This window comes from Spea bombifrons, chromosome 4 (assembly GCF_027358695.1).
Source record: "Spea bombifrons isolate aSpeBom1 chromosome 4, aSpeBom1.2.pri, whole genome shotgun sequence".
NCBI lineage: Eukaryota > Metazoa > Chordata > Amphibia > Anura > Pelobatidae > Spea > Spea bombifrons.
The window spans coordinates 27,074,194-27,097,881 of NC_071090.1; the positions used below are offsets into that span (position 1 = coordinate 27,074,194).

Genomic DNA, 23,688 nt, shown 5'->3' on the forward strand with positions numbered 1-23,688 from the left:
TTTTCGTGGTGTGGGCAGAGCTAGCAGGTGTGTATGACATAGTAGTCAGATGACACCTGGTACACCAAAACCAAGTAGGCAGAAGCCGTCTTGGTGATTCAGAACTATCAGCCACATGCAGAAGTACTAACGGACATCTCGGTCCTTGTAGTGGTCCAGAAGAAAGTGAGGGGGGGGGAAGGGTAGATCTAACTCTTGCAGCAGAAGTGGGTCTTACTTCTACCTGTACCCAAGTGGAAATGGACATGGTGATGAACAGCATCATTGAGGACGGTGACCTTAAAGGACCTTGGGTCAATTTTAGTAGCATCATGTTATTCAGGCAGCACATCTATGGATGGATGTTAACATATTGTGACTCAGCAAATAGAGTATTTGTTTGTGTTTTTCCTATATACTCCTTAGAGTGCAGTCTAAGTTATTAAGGACATTTGGTTATGAATTTAAAGCGTTGAGAATGATTAAGGAAGACAAACTGAGAAGTTCTGTAATCTACAAACATTAATAAATTATAATACTTTCAAAACTGTTCATACAAACCATTCGATTTTGCTTTTCAACTTTAAGTTGCTTCCAAACCTCATTATACAACTCATTCAACCCTTGCCGTGACTGTTTATATGTTTCCAACTCAACTTTTGCATCTTGTTTATTCACCTGTGAAGAACAAAAAGAAAATGAGTGGATGTTGGAATTTACAGGATCATGTTACCATATTTGTAACACTCTCATGTTAGTTAATACGTTACTCAATACAGCAACATATTTTCACCCTCTGCTGTACAACTGGAAGGCAGTTCGCTCTCTTGGGTAATCTGCCTGTCCGGTGTCCCGCCGCTGGATGGGACAGTTACATTATGAATGTCTGTGCCCAGTACGCACAACCTCCACAGACATTATTAATAGGTGATGTTCCACTTTTATAAATTAATCTAAGATAAGACATTAAATCTCAGCACTCCACAGTGAGGACGGCGGCCATCTGTATTGAAGTGGCTAAAAATAGCACGTTCCAAAAACTAACGTGTTTTTTAGGCATATAGTTAGGTGTATAATTTAAATTATGCACAGTACTGTAAGTTTAAAAATACTTTATCTTAAGGAACTGTTGTGCATACATCGATACACAACATGAGGAATATATAGAACGTGACATCCTCTGTACCCTGTGGTACACTATTTCCAAAGACAGCTCTACATTGTAGTGAAAGATCACTCCGAAAAGTATAATTTAGATTTGTGTGCTCATGATAGCATCTATACTATGTATTGTAAGCAATCGAGAACTGAATAATATATGAAACAATTTTTTCATGATAACCTGTATTTTGGAATATGTTTGTTTAATGAGTACCATAAGACTATACATGTTAAAATACAATTTAATGGACATTAATAGCACATTGTTCACCTTACCTCTACACTTTTTTCACTTTTTTCCAGTATTTGTGCAGTCTCTTTTAACAAGTGATCATGTTCCTCTTGTAGTGAAACAAGTCGATCCTTTGCAGCAATAAGCTTTCAAAACAAATTACAGAAACAAATTACAAAAGTACATTAACTGCAACAATAAAATATTTATGCATGTACACTTTGCATGTCTTGGCAGCCATGAGCCTTTGCGGAGCATAAAGCTGAGAAATATGAGGTTGTCTTTCATGGGTATTCAGGACATTCCTGGTCAATGAGAACCTCCATTATAAAGGATGTATGTACTCTCTGAGACAAAGTTAAACATGTCAGTGACAATTCTTAATATGAAAGATGGCTTAACTCTTCCCCAATCTCATAACAATATAGGGTCCTGGCTACTGGTGAGGTCACATGATTTGGAGTTGGGGTGGGGCGACACAGCAGTTCTGCTAGTGTGTCATAGAACTGAGGGTTTGAGACAAACACAGCATAGGTAAACATAGCAGCCAGTGAAGAGACTGACAGAGGGGAGAGACGTTAGTAAAGTGATGTGAGAGGAAGATAAGTCTGGCAGCAGCATTCATGGTGGATTGTAGAGAGGCGAGACGGTTAAGAGGGAGACCAGTTAAGACAGAGTTACAGTAATCAAGACGGGAGATAATCAGGGCATGGACAAGAGCCTTAGAGACGGATGCGGGCAATGTTTTTAAGATGGAGACGACAGTTTTTAGAGACAGACTGAATTTGGGGTGTGAACAAAAAGTCGGAGTCAAGGGTGACACCAAGACAGCGTGCATGAATAGATGGCACCCCTATATGTAGTGATGAGATACGTTTGCCAAGCGAGGAAGTGTAAAGAGAGAACAGAAGGGGTCCGAGAACAGAGCCTTGGGGTACTGCAACTGAGAGAGGGAAGGGAAGTGTTACTGGAGACGGAGAAGCTAAAGGTACAATCGGAGAGGTAGGAAGTGAACCAGGAGAGAACAGTGTCACGGAGGTTGAGATCATGAAGCATTTGAAGGAGAAAAGGGTGGTCCACAGTGTCAAAAGCAAAAGAAAGGTCCAGTAGGATTAGCATGGAGTACTGGCCCTTGGATTTAGCAGTGAGTAAGTCATTAGTAACTTTAGTAAGGGAGGTCTCAGTAGAGTGTGGAGGGTGAAAAACACATTGAAGAAGGTCAAGCAGGGAGTTGGAATCCAGAAACTTAGTTACTTGGGTATAAACAATTATTTCAAGAAGCTTGGAGGTGAAAGGAAGTAGAGAGATGGGACGGTAATTGGACAGATCAGTCGGGTCAAGGGAGGACTTTTTCAAGATAGCAGTAATGGTAGCATGCTTGAAGGAGGATGGGACAGATCCAGTATTACGGGAGAGGTTGATGATATGAGCTAGAGCAGGGAAAAGGGTAGATGAAAGAGACTGGGTGAGATGGGAAGGGATCGGGTCAAGGGGGCATGTGGTTGGACAAGAGGAAAGAAATAGAGCATGTACATCCTCTTCAGTGACGGCAGAGAAAGGAGTTAATGTAGTGAAGGAAGAAGAGGTCAGTGGGCGCATAGTCAGAGGGCAGGGTGGTGACTTAGCGGATATGTCATCTCTAGTTTGAATTTTATTATTGATGTATGTGGCAAAGTCAGACGCATTAAGGTTAGGGGAAGGGATAGTAGGGATCGGTCGAAGCAGGGAATTGAAAGTATTAAAGAGTCGTTTAGGGTTGTGGGACAGGGAGGAGATAAAGGACATATATAAGGTCCTAGTAAAGTGTGGCTTATGAATACATAAAAATGAAATATAAATCAAATGTAAATCTCAGCAATACCAAAATTACAGTGATGACAGCCAGTATAAAACAGCTGATCATGCAATATATGTAATTAAATATACAACCAAATACAATACATTTTCAATTTATAATACTGAATCACAAAATTTAACAAATTAATTTCAGAAGAAATGATGTACACACCTCTTCATTTATCTTTGAATTAGTCTTCTCCAAACAATCAATTTTTGACTGCAAGTCTCCCACTGTGCAGCTAAAGAACAAAATATTTAGTATATTAAGAATAAGTATACAAGGGACCTCTGATGTCTTGAAAGCATGTTTTTTACAGTTTAATATGAGTGATGACCTGCAGAAAGGAGTGTCACAAACTTCCAAAGTTTGTAAAATATGTTGTTCACTCTGTGACCAATAGGGGAATCCTTATTTCCACTAAGATAAGATGAATTGGATTCTGAGAATATTCACAGCTATCCCGGCATGCATGATGAAAAAATGTGCTAGTTCTCTGGTCTAAGATTTGCTCTGTCTCAGATGCCATTCACCGTTCTGAACAGATGTACCGACCAGTGTTTGTATCCTGCCATTCCTTCCCCTATTCTCTAGACTCTAAAGCATAAGAAAAAACGCTAAAAGAAAAGAAGTCTTATAGAAGATATTGGTTTCATCACTACCACTTCATGAAAACAAATGTACAACAAATAATTACTGTATGTAGTGTGTGTGTGTGTATATCAATTTAGGCAATATTGAATCCAAAACAAACTGTAAAGGTTATTATCCCACCTTAAGTGCCTGTTGAGTTCCTCCACATAATGCTTTTGATCAAGGATAGCTGCAATGTCATCTGTGCTGTGGGGAAGCATATACAATATGTAAGTAAACTATAAGAGTATATAACAACTTAGATTATATCATCTGAAATAATTATGCACATGTGTACATTTCATAATTGTCCACAAAATTTGACTACAACATGTAATTAGGCCCTTCACAAGGATATTGTTGCCTCCTGCTTTTTTAATTGTTTACCAAATTTTCATAGTTGGTATGCCCACCCACATATATTATATATTGTTTCTTTAAGGACAGAATGTGCTTTCTTTTATTGCAACATTAACATACACTATATGAGTAAAACTATTGAAACACCCAACCATTACACCAACAGGGACTTTTATGACATTGCATTCTAAACACATAGAAATCAATATGTGGTTGGTCCTCCCTTTGCAGCTATAACAGCTTCCACTCTTCTGGGAAAGCTTTCCACAATATTTTGGAGTGTTTCTGTTGGAATTTTTGCCCCTTCATCCAGTAGAGCACTGGGGAGGTCAGGCACTGATGTTGGACAAGAAGGCCTGGCTTGCAATCTCCGTTCCAGTTCATCACAAAGGTGTTCAATGTGGTTGAGGTCAGGGCTCTGTGAGAGCCAATCAAGTTCCTTCACGCCACTCATTCAACCATGTCTTCATGGACCTTGCTTTGTGCACTGGGGCACACTCATGCTGGAATAGAAAATGGTCTTTCCCAAACAGTTCCCACAAAGTTGGAAGCATTGTATTGTCCAAAATGTCTTGGTATGCTGAAGCATTAAGATTTTCCTTCACTGGAAGTAAGGGGCTTAGCCCAACCTTTGAAAAAACAGTGTCATACCCTTACCCCTGCTACACAAAACCTTAAAATTGGCACAAGGCAGTCAGGCAGGCAACGGTTTTCCTAGCATCTGCCAAACCTATAATAGCCCATCAGAGTTCAAAACAAGCTCCATAGAAGATGTTCCAGTGATGGCACCACTCGATCTAACACCTGGAATTGTATTTAGTGATGTGAGGTTTGCTATTCCATGAAGCTCCCGCCGCACAGTTTTTGTGCTGATATTAATGCCAGTGGAAGTTTGGAACTCTTCAGCTATGGCATGAGCAGAGCATTGGTTACCTATAGGCACCATGGACCCCAGCACCATGCACCCCAGCAATGCCATATTTTTTGCGTTTGAGACAGGAACAGAAAATTGTGCCTCCCCCCCCTATATTTTTTACAGAGGTTATTTTGAGTAGATAAATTGACATTTTGTGCTAGACATGGCATGAACAAGCATTTTGCATAAGCTTAATGAGACATTTGGCCTATGTGTCACCAAATATCTACTCATAGTCAAACAATTTTCTGTTCCTAGTCACCAAGGTGTACTAAAAATGTAAAATATCAATTGGAATATACTTCAGATATGTTTTTCTCATATGAATTTACAGGGGTGCTAATAATTGTGCCACGCATATATTTAACAATTAGTTTTTTTTTTGTTTTTTTTTTGATAAACCTGTGCCGTGTTTGCGATTGTTTGATATCCATGAAAGCAGAGTATTTTGTGTATTTTATGAACACCAAAGGGTTAAACATTCAAAACAAATTTGCATTGCTCAATACCCGATCAGGAGTATTTTTAAACAAAAACTGTCAGGATCTTACCTGTCAGGGTTCGCTGCTACGGGGTGGTGGACGACACTTTTCATTATAAATAACTGCATGTTTACGCTGAATATTTTAACTCCTTTTTGACTGGGGGTCTTACCTCCTTTATTGACTGAAACTTTTTTGGCCATTTTTTAAGTTAACTTTGTTCCACCATAATGTTTAATGTACCCAGTCAAATTATATATTGTTTTTTTTCAAGGACAGATGGAGCTTTTCTGTATAATCTGTCATTTATTATGGATATGTTAGAAACAGTAAAAATTTGAAAGAAAGAAAAAAAAAAACTTTAATTAGGATTTCTTCTACAAAATTAGGTCCTACTGATAAAAAAACCCCTTTTTCATATCCACTAAGTAGAATACACACCACACTATTTGTGTGTTATTTTTGGAATAGGGAGTGCTTGGACACCACTTTTTTCATTTTTATTTATTTTTTATTATAATTTTATTTTTTGACTTTTTAAATCTTTTTTGACAGGAGATCCGTTTGAGGTCCTTTAAGACCTCAGGGATCTATCTTGGAAATAGTTGGATTACCCCTCATGATGTCAACTTTTTCTTTTTTTTTTCTTTTTATGTTTTAAATATTTTTTGAAGAGGGACAAACACGGTTTTTCCATCTTTTCACTTTGTTGTCCTGCATTGCTGATCATAATACCTGTGATCAGTCAGCAGGGGGCTTATCAGAGGTCTCAGGAGGGTCAGGATGGACCCATCTAAATCAAACCCCACCCCACACCGAACTAGCTTTGAAGCTGATTGGAGTGGACAGCTGAAGAGGAAGAGAAGGTGATGGGAGTCTAGGTGTACAAGAGTCACAAAAAGGATGACTTGTGTGCATTTTGTACCTATATTTTTTTTTCTTTAGTATGATTAGTAAATTTAATAATGTTTAATACAATTATACCAAGTACTATCTCCTAGTGCATGTGCAATTTACATGTATGTGCAACCACATTTGTTGGATAAATGTACTAAAGGGAGTGGGAGCTTTTTATAAAGCCTCTACCACTTTTCCAGTTTGGTCTAGATTAGTGGGGAAACATTTTTCATAAAAATATATACTATCCTCATGCATTCAGATTTATACAAACTTTTTAACACATTTTGCCTAATTTGTGAATTTGTACAAATCTCAGAAAACGAGGAGGTACCCCCAGTGAAACAAATGAAACCACTGAATTTGGATTACTAATTTTTTATCTGACAGTTTTGGTCATTACAACCTTACTCATCCTCTCCTTAGCTAAAATCACAGGGAACCTGGCCAACATTTTCTGGGATGCTATCCAACAGTCAATTAAAGCTTGTTACATTAGTAAAGTATGACTCCAATAAAATGTAATGAGCATTAATTGACTGCTAGATTACATCCCAGAAATGTGGGGTAGGTTAAGCGTTAGATAAGATGAGTGAGGTAAAGAAAATAAATAATTTAAAAAAATTTAGATAATATACCATATGTAACCATTATATACTGTTATGTGATACATTTTTTGCCCTAAACTAGGTATTAATGAATAGGTTAATTTGTATATAAGTTGTTTAGAAGATGAAACAAGTTAAAACGCATCAGCCTAAAGAATACCCATTTACCTAATTATCTTGTTTTAATATAATAATGTTTACAGTAAAATTGGCAAATAAGATAAATGCATTGGAATACATACTGTTTTTCATTATCATTTTGCTGTGTATCCTTAAGATAGAAAGAAAAGTCAATTACTCCAACCTAACAAAACAAAAAAACAAAACAAAAATTAGACTGATAATGATATGCTTTAGGATACCAGCAAAGTTACCGTAAAAGTAAGGTTTCTTCACTAAAGTTGCAAGGAGAGTTTGGACTCCACTATTCATAATGAAGGTCCATGCTTAGTAAATTCCTCCAGCAAGAACAGCTGAACTGGCCCTGTACAGTCTAATATTCAATGGGTACGGAGACTGAAGAAATGACATCCATCAACCATGCATTAGAGAGGCCCAGCCAAGCTTTTCATGTAGAAAAAGCTGAGCGGTTAATCTTTTATGATATACAGTGACTTCAAGGACTTAAAACAAAACTTCTCCTGAAAACTCTCCTTTAAGTGAATAGACCCAAATGACAAGTTAAAGTACTTGTCTCAAGAGTCAAAATAAAATGGCAAAACTGGAGACATAGCGATACTAAGAATATATAATCAAATAATAAAACATGATTGTGATTCGAAATATTAATAATAAACACAAAATCAAAATATAAAAGTGAAATATAATGCTAATAGATTAACTTCACAAAATCTATCCTTAAGGTTTTTGAAATAAAAGTAAAAAATGAGAAAAGTCCTTCTATAATAGAGATAAAAAAAAATGTCCATTCAAATCATTACATTCTTACATTCACACAGTAATCTCTCCATTAAAGATCCTTAAAGGTATCTTTCTGGTTGGAGTACAATTTTAGTACCTCTGAATGTGCAACACTATGAAACTTTCTTAGTTTACTATGTTACCATTTCTTAGGCAAGAACAAATCAGCTGCTCTGAAGAGAGATCCCTAAGCCGCTAAAAGAGTCACTATAACCGCAGAAGCTCCCACAACCAAAGGGATAAAGCATTAAGGTTTCACTGGGATTCTCACGAACAGTTCTCAGTGGGACTAGTGTCTCCCCTTTTTTACCTATAGTTCAGATGATCTAAACACCTGAAAGAAGCCATCTAGATGGCACTCACTTAGTGGACAACACGTATTGTGCTGCAAAGTACACAAAGCGGGGTCCTCAAATGAATGTGTACTCAGTGTGGCTGTGCATTGTGATTTCAGTCATATAACGGAGTTAATGTTAAGCAAAAATGGAAGATTCTGGACTTTAATGTAAGAACATATAATTATTACATTTTTGTGTATATTATATTGTTTGCTGATTAAATAATTATTTTAATTGTGAGCCTGCTGGACATCTTGGAGATTATAGAGGAGTCACAAGAAATATTAGAAGTGCCTGCGGCACTTCAACTAAAATGTGGCTGCAAGAGCTATCACTATTAAAAGGGCCATACACTACAAAAACCACTACACTGTGTTTGTTTCTATATGCCAAATATTTGGAATTTAATGGTATGAAAGGATGGGAAAATATTATTTACTTACTCAAGTGCACTGTATCACTTTCTTTGTAATTCTATTGGTTATGTGATTGAGGGAAACATGTAGGTATTCAGTGCTCCTGGGATTTAGAAACACTGGTGTATTCCTTGGTAAAGGTAGCCACACACATAATAAGTAAATAATGAACAGTATAAAACAAATATTGTTCAATTGAGATTGTATTCACAACAATATTTACTATAGTACTTTATTAGTGTTCTTTTAAGTAATCCCTATTAATCATTAACACTTAAATGTGTCGTTTCCCTGACAGGGCCTTGCCTCTGGGTCACATGGGAGCTTTTTGCTTCCATATCCTGTATCATTCACAGCATAGTTATCTAACTGTTGCCTAACAGGAGTGATGAAGTAAGAACTAGACCAGATAAAAAATTCAGGTCGAGACATCCCTAAACCACTGCAGTACTCATAGAAAAGGCATGCCAAGACACTACCAATGGCTCCATATTCCATAATGAGGCCTGAAGCTCCATTCTGGTCCAGCTCAATCAGCACTGCGGTATTAGACATACACTCAATTTTATTTGCAGACACTATTCAACATTTCTGCCTTGCCTCGGCTGAAGAATGGTAGACGAACATAATCTCACGAACATTTTTTGAGGGTCATTTGCCCAGAGTAACGCCATTGCCAAATAGTGTGGGACAATGTGCTACTGTATTAAGGAGAAAAGTATAGTTAAAATGATACCATTTATTGGCTAACTGAGAGTTTAATTGCGAGCTTTCGAGACCAAGTTGTTAGGTCCCTTCCTCAGGCATTAATGACTTAATGACTACTGTATTAAGTGATAGAAGGCACTGGGAGGCAATTGATAGTTACTCAAAAATGGAAGCATAACCTCTGGAGACTGCCTATGAAATTCCCTTAGCAGGACACTTCAGCATGAGCTGCTCCCTACACAGGCTTGCGTCTTTTGGCCCATGGTCTCGCGGAATGTCCGACAATTTTGACAGTGGGTTGCTATAAATGCTGAACCAGAGCCATCCTGAATCCCCTACCAATTATAAGTGAACCTTTTCAGCACGTAGCAGTTAAAATCCAGCACCTTAGCCAAGGATTTTCGCACAGGGAAGAAATATGTTATCAGCAAAGTATGCTACCCGCTGTCCTAAAGCTGTGGCCCTATCTACTATCTCAGCTGAAGCAGTGACTGACACCATGATTAAAATTGTAAGTCAGGTAGAATTGCCTAGCAATATCGTGTCAGACAAAGGAACCACAGGTTTGTTTGTTGAGGTACTGAGGTTACGAAGGAGTGCATCTTAAATTGAAAAACATATGATTTAAGAAACTGGTAATCTAGTTAAATACAAGAACTATAACCAAATTGGGTAGCAAAGGTCCTAGAAAACCTTATTGCCACAAGAAACCCTAGGCCGAGAGAGAGGATATCCAACACCTATAAAAACTTTGAAACCCTCTGAAGGGGGGCTGAACACCGGTAATTTATGTGATACTACCGTATTTGCTCGATTATAAGACGACCCTGATTATAAGACGATCCCCCAAAATCATAATATTAATTTAGGAAAAAAACAAAAAGCCTGAATATAAGACTACCCTATAGGAAAAAAGTTTTACTAGTAAATATTAATTCATGTAAACTAATTTTCATATTTAATAAAAGCTATGATTGAGAAAAATATATTTTTTATTTCCTTTTACTTGCCAACCTTGCCCCCCCCAGTTATGCACATCTGCCCCCAGGCTTGCCACTCTGCCCCCAGAAATGCCTTATACCCCCCTATTTGCCACTCTGCCCCATGATGTGCCTTTTAACCCTCTATATGCCACTCTGCCTCCAGAAATGTCTTATACCCTCCTATATGCCACTGTGCCCCATGATATGCCTTTTAACCCCCTATATGCCCCTCTGCCCCATGATATGCCTTATACCTCTATATGCCACTCTGGCATATAGGGGGTTAAAAGGCATATCATGGGGCAGAGGGGCATATAGGGGGTTAAAAGGCATATCAGAAATGTCTTATACCCTCCTTTATGCCACTGTGCCCCATGATATGCCTTTTAACCCCCTATATGCCCCTCTGCCCCATGATATGCCTTATACCCCTATATGCCACTCTGGCATATAGGGGGTTAAAAGGCATATCATGGGGCTGAGTGGCATATAGGGGGTTAAAATGCATTTCTGGAGAGCTATATATATATACTGCTAACAGGCAATCACACTCCTATCAAGCCAAGGCAGCCAGTACATGCTGGAACCTGGGGATGTTAGAAGTGTCATTACAGCCTCCCTATGCTATGCTACCACCCCCACCCCCCTTACACATCCATGCTATCACACACACACACACACTCATTCACAAACATTTAAATACTCATTCATTCCATTAATCACACACACACGCTCAAACCCCCCACCCACCCCCTTACCTGAACTGCTGATCTCCCACTCGCAGACTTCTGCAGGGGCCCGGCTGTGCGGGCAACTTCTCTGGCCCCGCCCCCAGAGGAAGGAGGGGGGAGGTAGAGTTATGTGAGGACTGTGCTAGCTTCCTGTTTCCTGCTGCTAATAGCAGAGACGCCGCTCGCGATCAAAGCCCGGTAAGCAGCACGGCCGAAGCAGAATGAGGTCTGATTAGAAGACGACCTCGATTATAAGACGAGGGGTATTTTTCAGAGCATTTGCTCTGGAAAAAACCTCGTCTTATAAATCGAGCAAATACGGTATTTCTGGTAATCAGTAGTTATACCTGAATTTTTGTCAAAATTTACAAAAAAAACAACCAACTTGTATAAAGGCCTCTAATTCATTCACAGTAACGCATTCAGGTACCCTTCTAACATTTTTCCTTGGCCAATCCTCCTTTGAGTTTGGAGTTGACTTCTTATGAAGGCCCACTTTTCTTTATGGACTACCATCTCATCTACTTTTATGCTCCACTTGATAAGTGTGTTCGCCAAGAGACCTAATCTCCTTCTTAAATTAAGCTGTTAGAAACTCTGTCTGTCCTAATTTCCACTCTGGGTTCTTGTAGCCTCTCTTTTCATTGTTTTCACAGTAGATCTAAGCATCAATGTGATTTTACAATTTAATCTACCGACTGTTTTAACAGCGCTATGCAATCTGCTGGTGCTATATCAATAAATGTAATGTAAGCATCGACTGCTGGGTAAAATACTTTGCCCACTTGCTTCTAAACTTGTTTGGCGCCATGTACTAATGCTTATTAGCCACTTTGTGGGGAGAAATATATACTTTTGCCATATAACTTATGCTTTACTCACGATTGCACTCTCCCCCATCCATGCAGCTTGGAGGTCAAACTGCGCCAACTTTTCCAAAAACCAGAGTCATGTAATAGATTCTTCCCTGAAGTTAAGTTATCACCTGCTTTGAATGCAGTGTGTACTTTTTAAGCATCATTTTGGCACATGTGTTTCAAGGCATTATTAGGTGTTAGGTTAAAGACTACACAGCATATGGCCTTCTGGGATACACTGTGGAACCCACTGTAAAGACTGACTTTTGACTCATAGCCCTATGACCTGGGAACTGAATATCTGTGATTAGTGTAAGGAAAAGTACACAAAGTGACTGATGCTAACTACTACCGGTAAAGATTTTGCAAGCTGCTGTTTCGGTAGGAGAGAACCTTATTGTCTCACTATTTTCAAAGAATGTTTAAGCTGCCCTTGCATCTCTCCAATTGGATTAAGAAAGTGACTTCTAGGAAGTCTGTATGTTGGAGGCTTCAATCACTCTGTTTAACATTATCAATGTACAGTTCGATACTGACAATATGCTAGAAGCCTTTATTTTACTCATGGTAATTTAACTCTTTATTTCTATCACTGGTAATCAATACCACTCCATTGATGGAATTTGTAGTATTTGTCTTCATTGCCCCTTCATTGCCCTGTGTGTAGTCTGCAGCAGTCCTGCTTGGCAAGCAAGTAGGGCTGAAACAACTAATCGATAAAATCGATAATAATCGATAATGAAAATCGTTGTCAACGAATTTCATCATCGATTAATCGGATCGATTTTTATCGATTATAAAAAGAGGTTTTTTTCAGAGCAAATGCTCTGAAAAACTCCTCTCTTTATATAATCCGACCTCAAACAGAGATCGGATTATAACACCGGAATCCAGATCCCCCGCAACGCTGCAGGGGACCTGGATTCCCCTCACTGTCGGCCGGTCTCTCACTTCCGTCTCTCTCCCCCTCCCATCTGCCTCCTCCCCCCTCCCATACATCACTCTGCCTCTCTACCCGGCACCGTTACTGACAGCCACTTTCCCTGCAGTTTCATAGAAGCCTCAGTGTAAGTGAAGGTGAGTAACGGAGTCTGTCTGTGCGATGCAGACTCCCACCGGCTGACAGAGAATCATCCTCTCTGTCATCCGGTGAGGGTTTGCATCGCACAGACAGACTCCGTTACTGCCCTTCACTTACACTGTGGCTTCTATGAAGCTGCAATGAAAGTGCCTTCAGTAACGGAGCCGGGTAGAGAGGCAGAGCGGTGTATGGGAGGGGGGAGGAGTCAGAGGGGTGTATGGGAGCCACCCTCCAATACACCACTCTGGCTCCTCCCCCTCTCATACGCCACTCTGCCTCTCTACCCGGCTCCCTGGTGTCTTGTCAGAAACGGAGGTTCACAGGAGGCAGAGTGGAGTATGGGAGGGGGGAGGAGGCAAAGTGATGTATGGGAGGGGGAGGAGCCAACGTGATGTATGGGAGGAGGCAGAGTGGAGTATGGGAGGAGCCAGAGTCGAGTATGGGAGGGGGAGGAGCCAGAGTGGTGTATGGGAGGAGGCAGAGTGGAGTATGGGAGGGGGAGGAGCCAAAGTGATGTATGGGAGGGGAGGAGGCAGAGTGGTATATGGGAGGGGGAGGAGGCAAAGTGATGTATGAGAGGGGAGGAGCCAAAGTGATGTATGGGTGGGGGAGGAGGCAGAGTGGTGTATGGGAGGGGGGAGGAGGCAGAGTGGAGTATGAGAGGGGGGAGGAGCCAGAGTGGTGTTTGGGAGGGGGAGGAGCCAGAGTGGTGGATGGGAGGGGAGGAGCCAGAGTGGTGTATGGGAGGGGAGGAGCCAGAGTGGTGTATGGGAGGAGGCAGAGTGGTGTATGGGAGGGGGGAGGAGGCAGAGTGGAGTATGAGAGGGGGAGGAGCCAGAGTGGTGTTTGGGAGGGGGAGGAGCCAGAGTGGTGGAGGGGAGGAGCCAGAGTGGTGTATGGGAGGGGAGGAGCCAGAGTGGTGTATGGGAGGGGGAGGAGCCAGAGTGGTGTATGGGTGAGTTATAGTGGTGTATGGGGGGTATTATGAATTTTTAGGGCATATAGGGGGTATAAGGCATATGGATATTAGGCATATCAGGGGGGCATAAACATATCTGGGGGTAAAATGTATATCAGGGGGCTCAGTGGCATATAGGGGGTATAAGACATATCGATATTAGGCATATCAGGGGGGCATAAAACAAATCTGGTGGTAAAAGGTATATCAGGGGGCTCAGTTGCATATCACTGGTATATAAGGAGTATAAGGCATATCAGGGGCACAGTGGCACATCAGGGGGCACAGTGGAATCTGGCATATAAGAGGTATAAGGCATATATGGGGGCAGAGTGGCAAGCTGGGGGTCAGATGTGCATAACTGGGGGCAGTTTGGTAAATAAAAAAAATTTAAACAAGGCTTTTTTCTCAGTTTTTATTAAATATGAAAAATAGTTAACATATGAATTAATATTTACTAATAACTTTGTATTAAAACCTAGTTTGAGAAGCACTGTGTTTGGGTTCTTGTAGCTTTTATTATTATGTCGGTAAAATAAGAAGGTGAATAGAGAGAGGCCATTGCAATAAAGAGATGAAAGTGTAAATTGTATGTTTTTTATTGCAATTTTTCTTCAATTTAAAATAATGTATTTTTTTATCCGATTAATCGATTAATCGACAAAATAATCGGCCAACTAATCGATTATTAAAATAATCGTTAGTTGCAGCCCTACAAGCAAGTACCTTGTCAAATTAGTACCTTGTGAAAACCAGATGTAGGGACAGGGTATCAAGGGCAACATCCAAGGTTGTAGAAAACCAGAACTGTATAGCTCATCTAGTCTGCCCACAGGCTTATTAAAGCGTATTGATGAAAGGGCAGATGAGAGGTATATGCATGAATTCCCTTTATTGCAGTTTCCAGATACATTTGAGAATATAAGTGGACATGTCTCCAGATAATAAACATGTGTTTGATGTAACAAAAGTGAAACAATAAATAATTATTAATTGTTTTGTTGTGGGTCATTAACACGAACAAGAAATTTGCCAAATCCAGGAAATGTATTTCTTTAGTCATGATGCTTTATCTGACATAACAGGCTAGTTACCTGACAATCCAGGTCTTCTCCTTTCAGACAAAGATTGGCATCAATCATGTTAAGTCCCACTAGCAATCCAACAATCACAGCTCCTTCTTCCTCCATCATAAGAGCATCCTGTTCATAAAACTCACTGTTCAACAAAGCCAATAACAGGGTGCAATTAATTTTTAAAATTAAACGGACATAACAATTTAAATAACATATTTACAACTGAGTTTGCAGTCAACTCAAGATCAAAAGGTCAGGCGCATGTTTTTAAGCAATGTAAGGTTTCTACCAACCTAAGCGAAGTTGGGGTGGTTAGACTACGCAACACCAGTTCCATAAGGCATTCTATGACTTTTGAGTGATATAGGGATTCTCTTAGGCACGCTAAAGTTATTCGACTCTGAATATCTTATAAAATGGAATGCTTATATTAATACATGCAATTGCTTCCCTCGCTTACCACCAGCCTAAAGCAGGCCAGTTATGCCACATATCAATTTTGTTTAATTAGCATATTCTGATTAATGACAATAGGCGATGCAATACATTTTCCTCCAGAAGTTAAATTATCTTAAAAAAACCAGTATCAAATCAACTTAAATTTATTTTAAAATAAAAATTAATTTTTGGATTCATCGAATAACAAATTATTAAACAATAATAATTCAGTGTTTTCAAAAATGGGCTGAACGTTTTTACCTTAACAGATCCTTATGGTCTATTAAAACTTGTAAGTAATCTGCTAACTTTTTTTGCATCAATGCAAGGTGAAGCCAGGCTCTTCCTCTACCTACATGTGTCCTAGGAAACAAAAGGCATTTACCATCATATATTTACATAATAACCTCACAGGGACATGCCACATTTACTACATATAAAACAGACATGCAGAGGGTATCAGCAGGCATGGCATATAAACTGGCCTTATTACAGCTAGATACCTATGTTCTTTGCAAACAAAAATGAACTGCGCCCTCATACGAGATAATTCCTTAAGTAGAATATCTCTGCAACACTTCCATATAATGTACAATTAGCATAGAAAATATTGAATCACTTTATAAAAGATTAATACGTGTAAGAATTCACTGAATTCAACCTGGACCAATTCATTCAGGAATTGAAAACACAGAGGAACATTTGAAATCACAGAGGTGCCCGGTGACACAATAGAACTTACAACAGAACACCCTTACTTACAGTGGATATAATAAGTCTACACACCCCTGTTAAAAAGCCAGGTTCTTGTGATTTTAAAGAATGAGACAAAGATAAATCATGTCAGAACTTTTTCCACCTTTAATGTGACCTATAATGTGAACAATTCACTTGCAAAACAAACTGAAATCTTTGTGTGGGGAAAAAAACTCACAATAACCTGGTTGCATAAGTGTGCACACCATTAAACTAATACTTTGTTGAAGCAACATTGATTTTATTACAGCAACCAGTCTTTTTTGGGTAGGAGTCTATTAGCATGGCACATCTTGACGTGGCAATATATGCCCGCTCTTCTTTGCAAAAGCGCTCCAAATCTGTTAGTTTGCAAGGACATTTCCTGTGCACAGCCCTCTTCAGATCGCCCCACAGATGTTCAACTGGATTCAGGTCTGGGCTCTGGCTGGGCCATTCCAAAACATTAATCTTCTGGTGAAGCCATGCTTTTGTGGATTTGGATGTGTCCTTTGGGTCGTTGTGCTGAAAGGTGAACTTCCTCTTCATCTTCCTAACGGACGCGTGAAGGTTTTGCGACAAAATTGCCTGGAATTTGGAACTGTTCATAATTCCCTCCACCCTGACTAAAGCCCCGGTTCCAGCTGAAGAAAAACAGCCCCAAACCATGATGCTGCCACCACCATGCTCCACTGTGGGTATGGTGTTCTTTGGGTGATGTGCAGTGTTGTTTTTGCGCCAAACATACCTTTTGGAATTATGGCCAAAAAGTTCAGCCTTGGTTTCATCAGACCATAACACATTTTCCCACATGCTTTTGGGGGACTTGTTTGTGGGCTTTGATGTTTTTCTTTGTAAGAAAAGGCTTCTGTCTTGCCACCCTACCCCATAGCCCATTTATATGAATAATGCGGGAGATTGTTGTCACATGTAGCACACAGCCAGTACCTGCCAGAAATTCCTGCAGTTCGTTTAATGTTGCAGTAGGCCTCTTGTAAGCCTCCCTGACCAGTTTTCTTTTTGTCTTTTCATCAATTTTGGAGGGACGTCCAGTTCTTGATAATGTCTCTGTTGTACCATATTATCTCCACTTGATGATGACTGTCTTCACTCTGTTCCATGGCATATCTAATGCTTTGTAAATTATTTTGTGCCCTTCTCCTGACTGATATCTTTCAACAATGAGATCCCTCTGATGCTTTGGAAGCTCTCTGCGGACCATGGCTTTTGCCCTGAGATGCAACTAAGCAAATGTCAGGTAAATCCTACTAGAACAGCTGAACTTTATTTGTGATTAATCAGAGTCACTTTAAATGATGGCAGGTGTGTAATTTCTATTGAACATGAGTTTGAATGTGATTGGTTAATTCTGAACACAGCCACAGGCCCAGTTATAAGAGGGTGTGCACATTTATGCAGCCAGGTTATTGTGAGGTTCCCCCCCCTCAAAGATTTCAGTTTGTTTTGCAATTGAATTGTTCACATTATAGGTCACATTAAAGATGGAAAAAGTTCTGACATGATTTATCTTTGTCTCATTCTTTAACATCACAAGAACCTGGTATTTTAACAGGGGAGTGTAGACTTTTTATTTCCACTGTATTTGCCCAAATTACATGGGCATGGGTTTGTTTACATTTGCCAGCAAAGACGCTGATGCATCATCAAGTACCTGTCTCAGGTTTTATTTAATCATTTTTGTGTGATTTTATATGATGTTGAATATGCCATGATTTTTTTAAAGATTAAAATAATTAAAAAATGTGTCAAACCTAAAGGGAGCGATCATATGTACTTTATTGCATATGATAGCTGTGGTCCATTTTGCAAATGCATGGTGAGGGGGGTTCTACAAGATCTGCACAAATGAATTTGGCCCCTTTTCCCACCCGTAGCCAAATTCCCTGCAGGAGATGCATTTGATCGAACGCATATGGATGCATGTGATGTACTCCAGAGCTGGTGTAAAAGTATTTCCATTGACTTCATTAGAAGTGCATTACTGCCACTGATTGACAGCTTAAGAAGCAAATTAGTGGAAAGAAATTTTAGCTTATGGGGAAATACGGTGTCAAGTGTAACATTTAAAAACTGCCTTGATGACTCAAAAAGCATATCCATACTTGGGCAGAAGTGGCTCGGTTGTTTTTATGTAGTTCACAGTGTAAATAGCATAATGTTTTCACCTTTTAATGCCTTAAGCACCCTATGGATGTACTATTATATCCACAAAAAAGTGTCAAGATGACCCTTCGGAGGTAACTTTACATCCTGTGTTTTTTTTTGGACTCCCTTGCATCAGCAGGAGCCAGCATGGTTGACTCAGTATGGGACAGCTCCTGTGTAACAGCGCAAGTGCCAGTACACCTTCATTATTGCCTCTCTGTCCATATTACACTTGGACCACTGCAATAATAATATTATATAATATATATATTATTATAAATGTGCCCCAATACCCTTTACTCCAACTACTAGAAGTAAAGAATTAAACAAAACAAAACAAAAAACCTTCACTACCCATAACTATTGACAAAAATTGAGTATATGTATATGGGGTACACAATTTGGATCACTGTTCAGTAGTGAAGAAATCCTAAGCCGAATTGTAAAGTTTTTTTCTTCTATTTTAGTATTGTTTATTTGCATATTAGCACTAATTATTCTAGTTTATGCATTTCTATGGTTTCAAAAGGTATAACACGCATGGAAAAGGGGAATCATGGCTTAACAAACATGGTAAAAAGAAAAGGGTAGGGTAGGAAAAACTTTCAGTCATGAAGGAGTTATTTACTTCCTAGATATTCTCAATTTCTTTACAAATGATTTGCATTAACTGAAGTAAATGAACTGACCCTTCAATACATCCACCATGCAAAAAAATAAAAAGATAGTCACAGAAACGTAAATTCATTACCTGCATATTTTGACTGAGTGAGTTCTGCCTTCAGAAAATGGAAGTAAACATAAATGTTCGTGTATATTACTGTGTGTCACAAACACAAAATCTTAAATACTCATAACTGCATAAATTTGTCTTACTTACTTTAGTTCTGGAAGATTTTTAATATTGGCAAACAAATCAGATGATTCAGGACAAAGTTTCTCAACCAGTTCCAATGGGCCATAGAATGATTTATTCTGCCCAATAAAACTTTTCTTGACTTTGAGAGAAAAGGAAAAAAAATGATCAATGTTATCATTTCATACAACAAAACTGTAAGTGCATTCATAATAATGTGCACAATAAATGTAATCCAGTTTGATAATTTAACTCACTCATTACACATTGATTTATTCTGTTATTTGTTCCACACATATTAAAGGTAGGTATTGAAGCTCTCTTGGGCTGGACCATCATAATGTATAGTGAAGCCAACAACGCTCCTGAAAACCCCCCTGATAACTCTTCTTCTAGTCAATAGACCCCTCAATAATTTTGCACATTCAGAAGTAAAGTACCTTTTAGTCCATGTTTGAGACAGTGTTCAATAATAACAAAGAACTGTTGAAGAGGTGGGTATTCAGAATCCAAACTTCTACCAAGATTAAGAGCTGACTGGATTAATGATTTTATACTAAGTTTCATCATATTCATTAAGTTGGCACGTTCATCCATATTTCTACCTATATAAAAATGAAAAAGAAAAAAAAAAACACTTTAGAAAATGAAAAATTCATGGCAGTACTACAAATCTACTTCGACTTATGACAGTAGGGAAGCTTCATGTAAAGGGTCTATTGGATGTACTGAAACATTAACTAGAGCTACTCATTTAAAGGGATATAGCAGTAGTACCCCAAGAGAAAATTGAGTCTTTGGTTGAAAATACCATATTTGCTCGATTATAAGAAGAGTTTTTTTCAGAATAAATGCTCTGAAAAATACCCCTCGTCTTATATTCGAGGCTGTCTTATAATCAGACCTCAAATAGAGGTTCGACTGTAAGACTATGATCCAGATCCCGCGCAGCGCTGCAGGGAACCCGGATCCTTCTCTCTGGCAACCCCCTGCTGCTGCCGGCACTTCCTCTGGGGGCATCTATGATGGAGCGCCGGCGCAACATGACCTTCCGGTGCTCCATCATAGAAGCCCCGGCAGAAGTGGATAACGCAGGCATTCACCGACTGCCAGAGAGGAGGATCCCTCGCAGCGCTGCAGGGGACGTGGATCCTCCTGGCAGCTGGTGAATGTCTGCATGATGCGCACAGACAACCTCCGCTGCCGGCACTTCTATGACTGAGCTCTGGCGTGATGTGACCTTCTGATGCTCAGTCATAGAAGCCCCGGTGGAACTAACGGGCAGCAGAGGTTGTCTACGTGCAAATGTTCACCGGCTGCCCCCACTAGATACCAGGGAGTCTGAAGTACGAGGGGGGAGTCTGGGGAAGCATTGGTAAGTCGGGTGGGGGGGGCAGAGTGGCATATAGGCAGGTATAAGGCATATCTGGGGGAAAGAGGTGCATAACTGGGCAGGGGGCAGGTTGGCAAACAAAAAAAACAATTTTTCTCAATCATAGTTTTTATTAAATATGAAAAATAGTTTGCATTAATTAATATTTACTAGTAAAACATTTTTCCTATAGGATAGTCTTTTATTCAGGCTTTTTTTCCTAAATTAATATTCAAATTTTGGGGGGTCGTCTTATAATCGAGCAAATACGGTAAAACCTTTTATTGGACCAGCAAATAAAAATATGTAAATTTGCATATGCTTTTTTAGACCTCAGAGGTCTCTTCTTCAGATGGAAGATAGAGGTAGAAAATACAAAAAGGTATATACAGGGATTATGTGGAATATAGCTCAACAGCAGGCCAAGTTCACTGGAAGCTGTGAACTTGACAAGGCTCAAATGACAAGGAAAGGACGGAGTGCAGATACCAGACTCTTATTAAATTAAAAACACCAACAATATAAACACACTCACAGGAGGAGACCTCAGGTTTTCAAGACCTGACCTGCCTCCAGCAGGAGAAGAAATAAGATGTTTAGTGCTTTAGTGTGTCCAGAAGTGACCTAGGATATATTTCTATAGTCGCCCCTGACTAGGGCCACTAGGGAAATGAGATACATATTTTTTTTACATTTGCCATTATGTGATGTAATGTATGGTTTTGTTTAAGCTTAGCTTGAAGGGAACTCCAACTGATTTTTTTTTACTCGAGCATAAAATATAGAGCTGTGTACAGTAATGTGGATTAGTATTGACAGACAACCTGGTTTTAGCTCATTTAATTTATTATGTTCCAATAGACTTCCTTTATCTTTAGACCTGGAGGCAGCCTTTGTATGGAATGTTACGCTAATTTATTTGTACTTACCCAGGCTTTATATGAAATATACTTCATATGTGCATTCATTGTATTATTTTGTTTGTTACATAGGAGGAATACATAGTGTTATGTGATCAGTCACTCCCACTCTTAACTTATTCATCATTTATGGCCATTGATGTTCCAGCACTTTCCTCAAGCAACTAAAAAACTTTAATCAGAACAAACTGACAATGACATCATCTGCTTCACTACCTCCTCATCACCGAGCAGAAAACCACACCCCCACCAAAACCAGTCTGACGGTATGGGCGGGGTTAATTTATGTTACAGAACCAATCACGATTTAGTTGCAGCTGATGATGCACCTATAAAGACGCTTTTTATAGGCAGGTGAATAGGAAGTGATGTAATACCAAAACAAATGCATTTTGGCAGCAGGTTTTACGCTAAATAACTACGTTTTACGACCATTCACAGAAAATATAACGGTTAACAATCAACAAAACCCCACTAATTACTAATGACCATCCACTTACTTCAGACTCATAACTCCCAAACCGTAAATTAATGGTACTCGATACATTATGATGCATGTTTGCACCCATACCTGAGGTTATAAGTGTATCTCAAAGAATCTTCATGCAACCGTTAAGGAACCCCTGTCAATCATCTGCAATAAAAAGAAACTTGTTAAAGCACAGCGTATTGTAAAAGCAGATAACTGCACTATAGCAAACATGTCCGTGATTTACCCGCAATAGTTATAGGACTGTCCATCCGCTACACATACTCGGCCATAACTATAAGGAAAAACCCTGTCAAATGTGTCACTGGCTCGATTCTATTCTGCGGATGACCTACTGATGTCACGTGCCGCGGTCACGTGATCCAGACAGTAGAGCCGTAAGTGAAGAGACCGCTGAAGACGTAATTACCGAACGCTGCGAGGTAGAGTGGGTGTTCTTATTAATAGAAAGCTAGGCGCAAAGATGTACAAGTGCCCTTGTCGCCATAGAGCCAAGTCAGCAATTCTTGTTGTTTAGACATTACTGCGGCGGTAATATACTTAAACCGTTTTAGGTATAGTTGTGTCGGTTGTACATTATTTTTCACAACTCTCTGGTAACGATGGCAACACGAATGTCTCTATGCATTTGCCTCCTTCTCCATCTTGTAACCCTTCAGGAGATGTGTTCCACCCAAACATCGCCTGCTTCAAGCAGCCACTCACTAGAAGGAAAGTGGTCCTAGTGATTCCACACATGCTCTTAAGGAGGTCTTGGCAGGACTCCTCAGATCTTACACAGGCTGATACCTTCTGGTAGTGAATATTAGTTGCAAGGAGGCAATGTGTTCAGCCGAATTCACTACCTGCAAACCAAGGAGCTGGAGGGCAAAGAAGCAGGACACATACATGGGGGTAGAATTCTCCTAACCCCCCTCCATCCATGTATTTGCAAGTGGAAATAGTGATATTGTATCCCTTAAAGTGCACATAATGGCCAGCGTCCCTTTTAAATGTAGGATACAATCTCAATACTCAAATAAAACAACCTTCTTGGGTAATGCTTCTTGATGTAGAGGTACCTTCAAGCCTTAAAAAGATACATTAAAAGGAAACACAAGTGCAAAACATACACAACAAATACTATGTAGCATAGTATATTTATGCACCATTATCCTTAATACCAATAGTGGTACTTACAGGATTTCCAATCTCATAAAGCTAGGGCTGATTCCAAACCTAGTGTAGGTCACTCGGATCCTCAAGTCATTGGTGGACCAGTGATGGATACCTGTAGAGGCAAAGGATCCTCAATATATACTACCGCTCAGGGCAAGTTTGGGTCACTTTTTTTCATGGAATACAATAACCTTTCTAACTGTGCAAGGATAATTGCTTAAGGGTTTTCTAATGATCAACACGCCTTTTACGCCCTGCACGCCCATTATGACATGCCAGTATGTCCAGAAGCCTGACCCTATGAGCAGAAGCCTGGTATAGTGATATGAATCAGTTAAAATGTTTAGCTCTTCTTTTTAATCCACCATTATATGTGCCC

The 23,688-nt window shown here is 39.6% G+C and overlaps 1 protein-coding gene across 1 annotated transcript in view; it reads right to left on the reverse strand.

Moving 5' to 3' along the window:
• RUFY1 (RUN and FYVE domain containing 1) overlaps positions 1-22,495 on the reverse strand; it is a 39,831-nt gene extending 17,336 nt beyond the window's left edge. Inside the window, exons 1-11 of the mRNA XM_053463328.1 lie at positions 22,378-22,495; positions 22,233-22,295; positions 19,810-19,974; positions 19,394-19,511; positions 15,874-15,975; positions 15,193-15,316; positions 7,348-7,409; positions 3,984-4,049; positions 3,381-3,450; positions 1,417-1,518; positions 541-657 (exon numbers count right to left, since the gene is read on the reverse strand). Coding sequence (XP_053319303.1) covers positions 541-657; positions 1,417-1,518; positions 3,381-3,450; positions 3,984-4,049; positions 7,348-7,409; positions 15,193-15,316; positions 15,874-15,975; positions 19,394-19,511; positions 19,810-19,966 — 918 coding nt within the window. The 5' untranslated portion in view covers positions 19,967-19,974; positions 22,233-22,295; positions 22,378-22,495. The remainder of the gene's footprint in view (positions 1-540; positions 658-1,416; positions 1,519-3,380; positions 3,451-3,983; positions 4,050-7,347; positions 7,410-15,192; positions 15,317-15,873; positions 15,976-19,393; positions 19,512-19,809; positions 19,975-22,232; positions 22,296-22,377) is intronic.
• Positions 22,496-23,688: the final 1,193 nt, after the last annotated feature.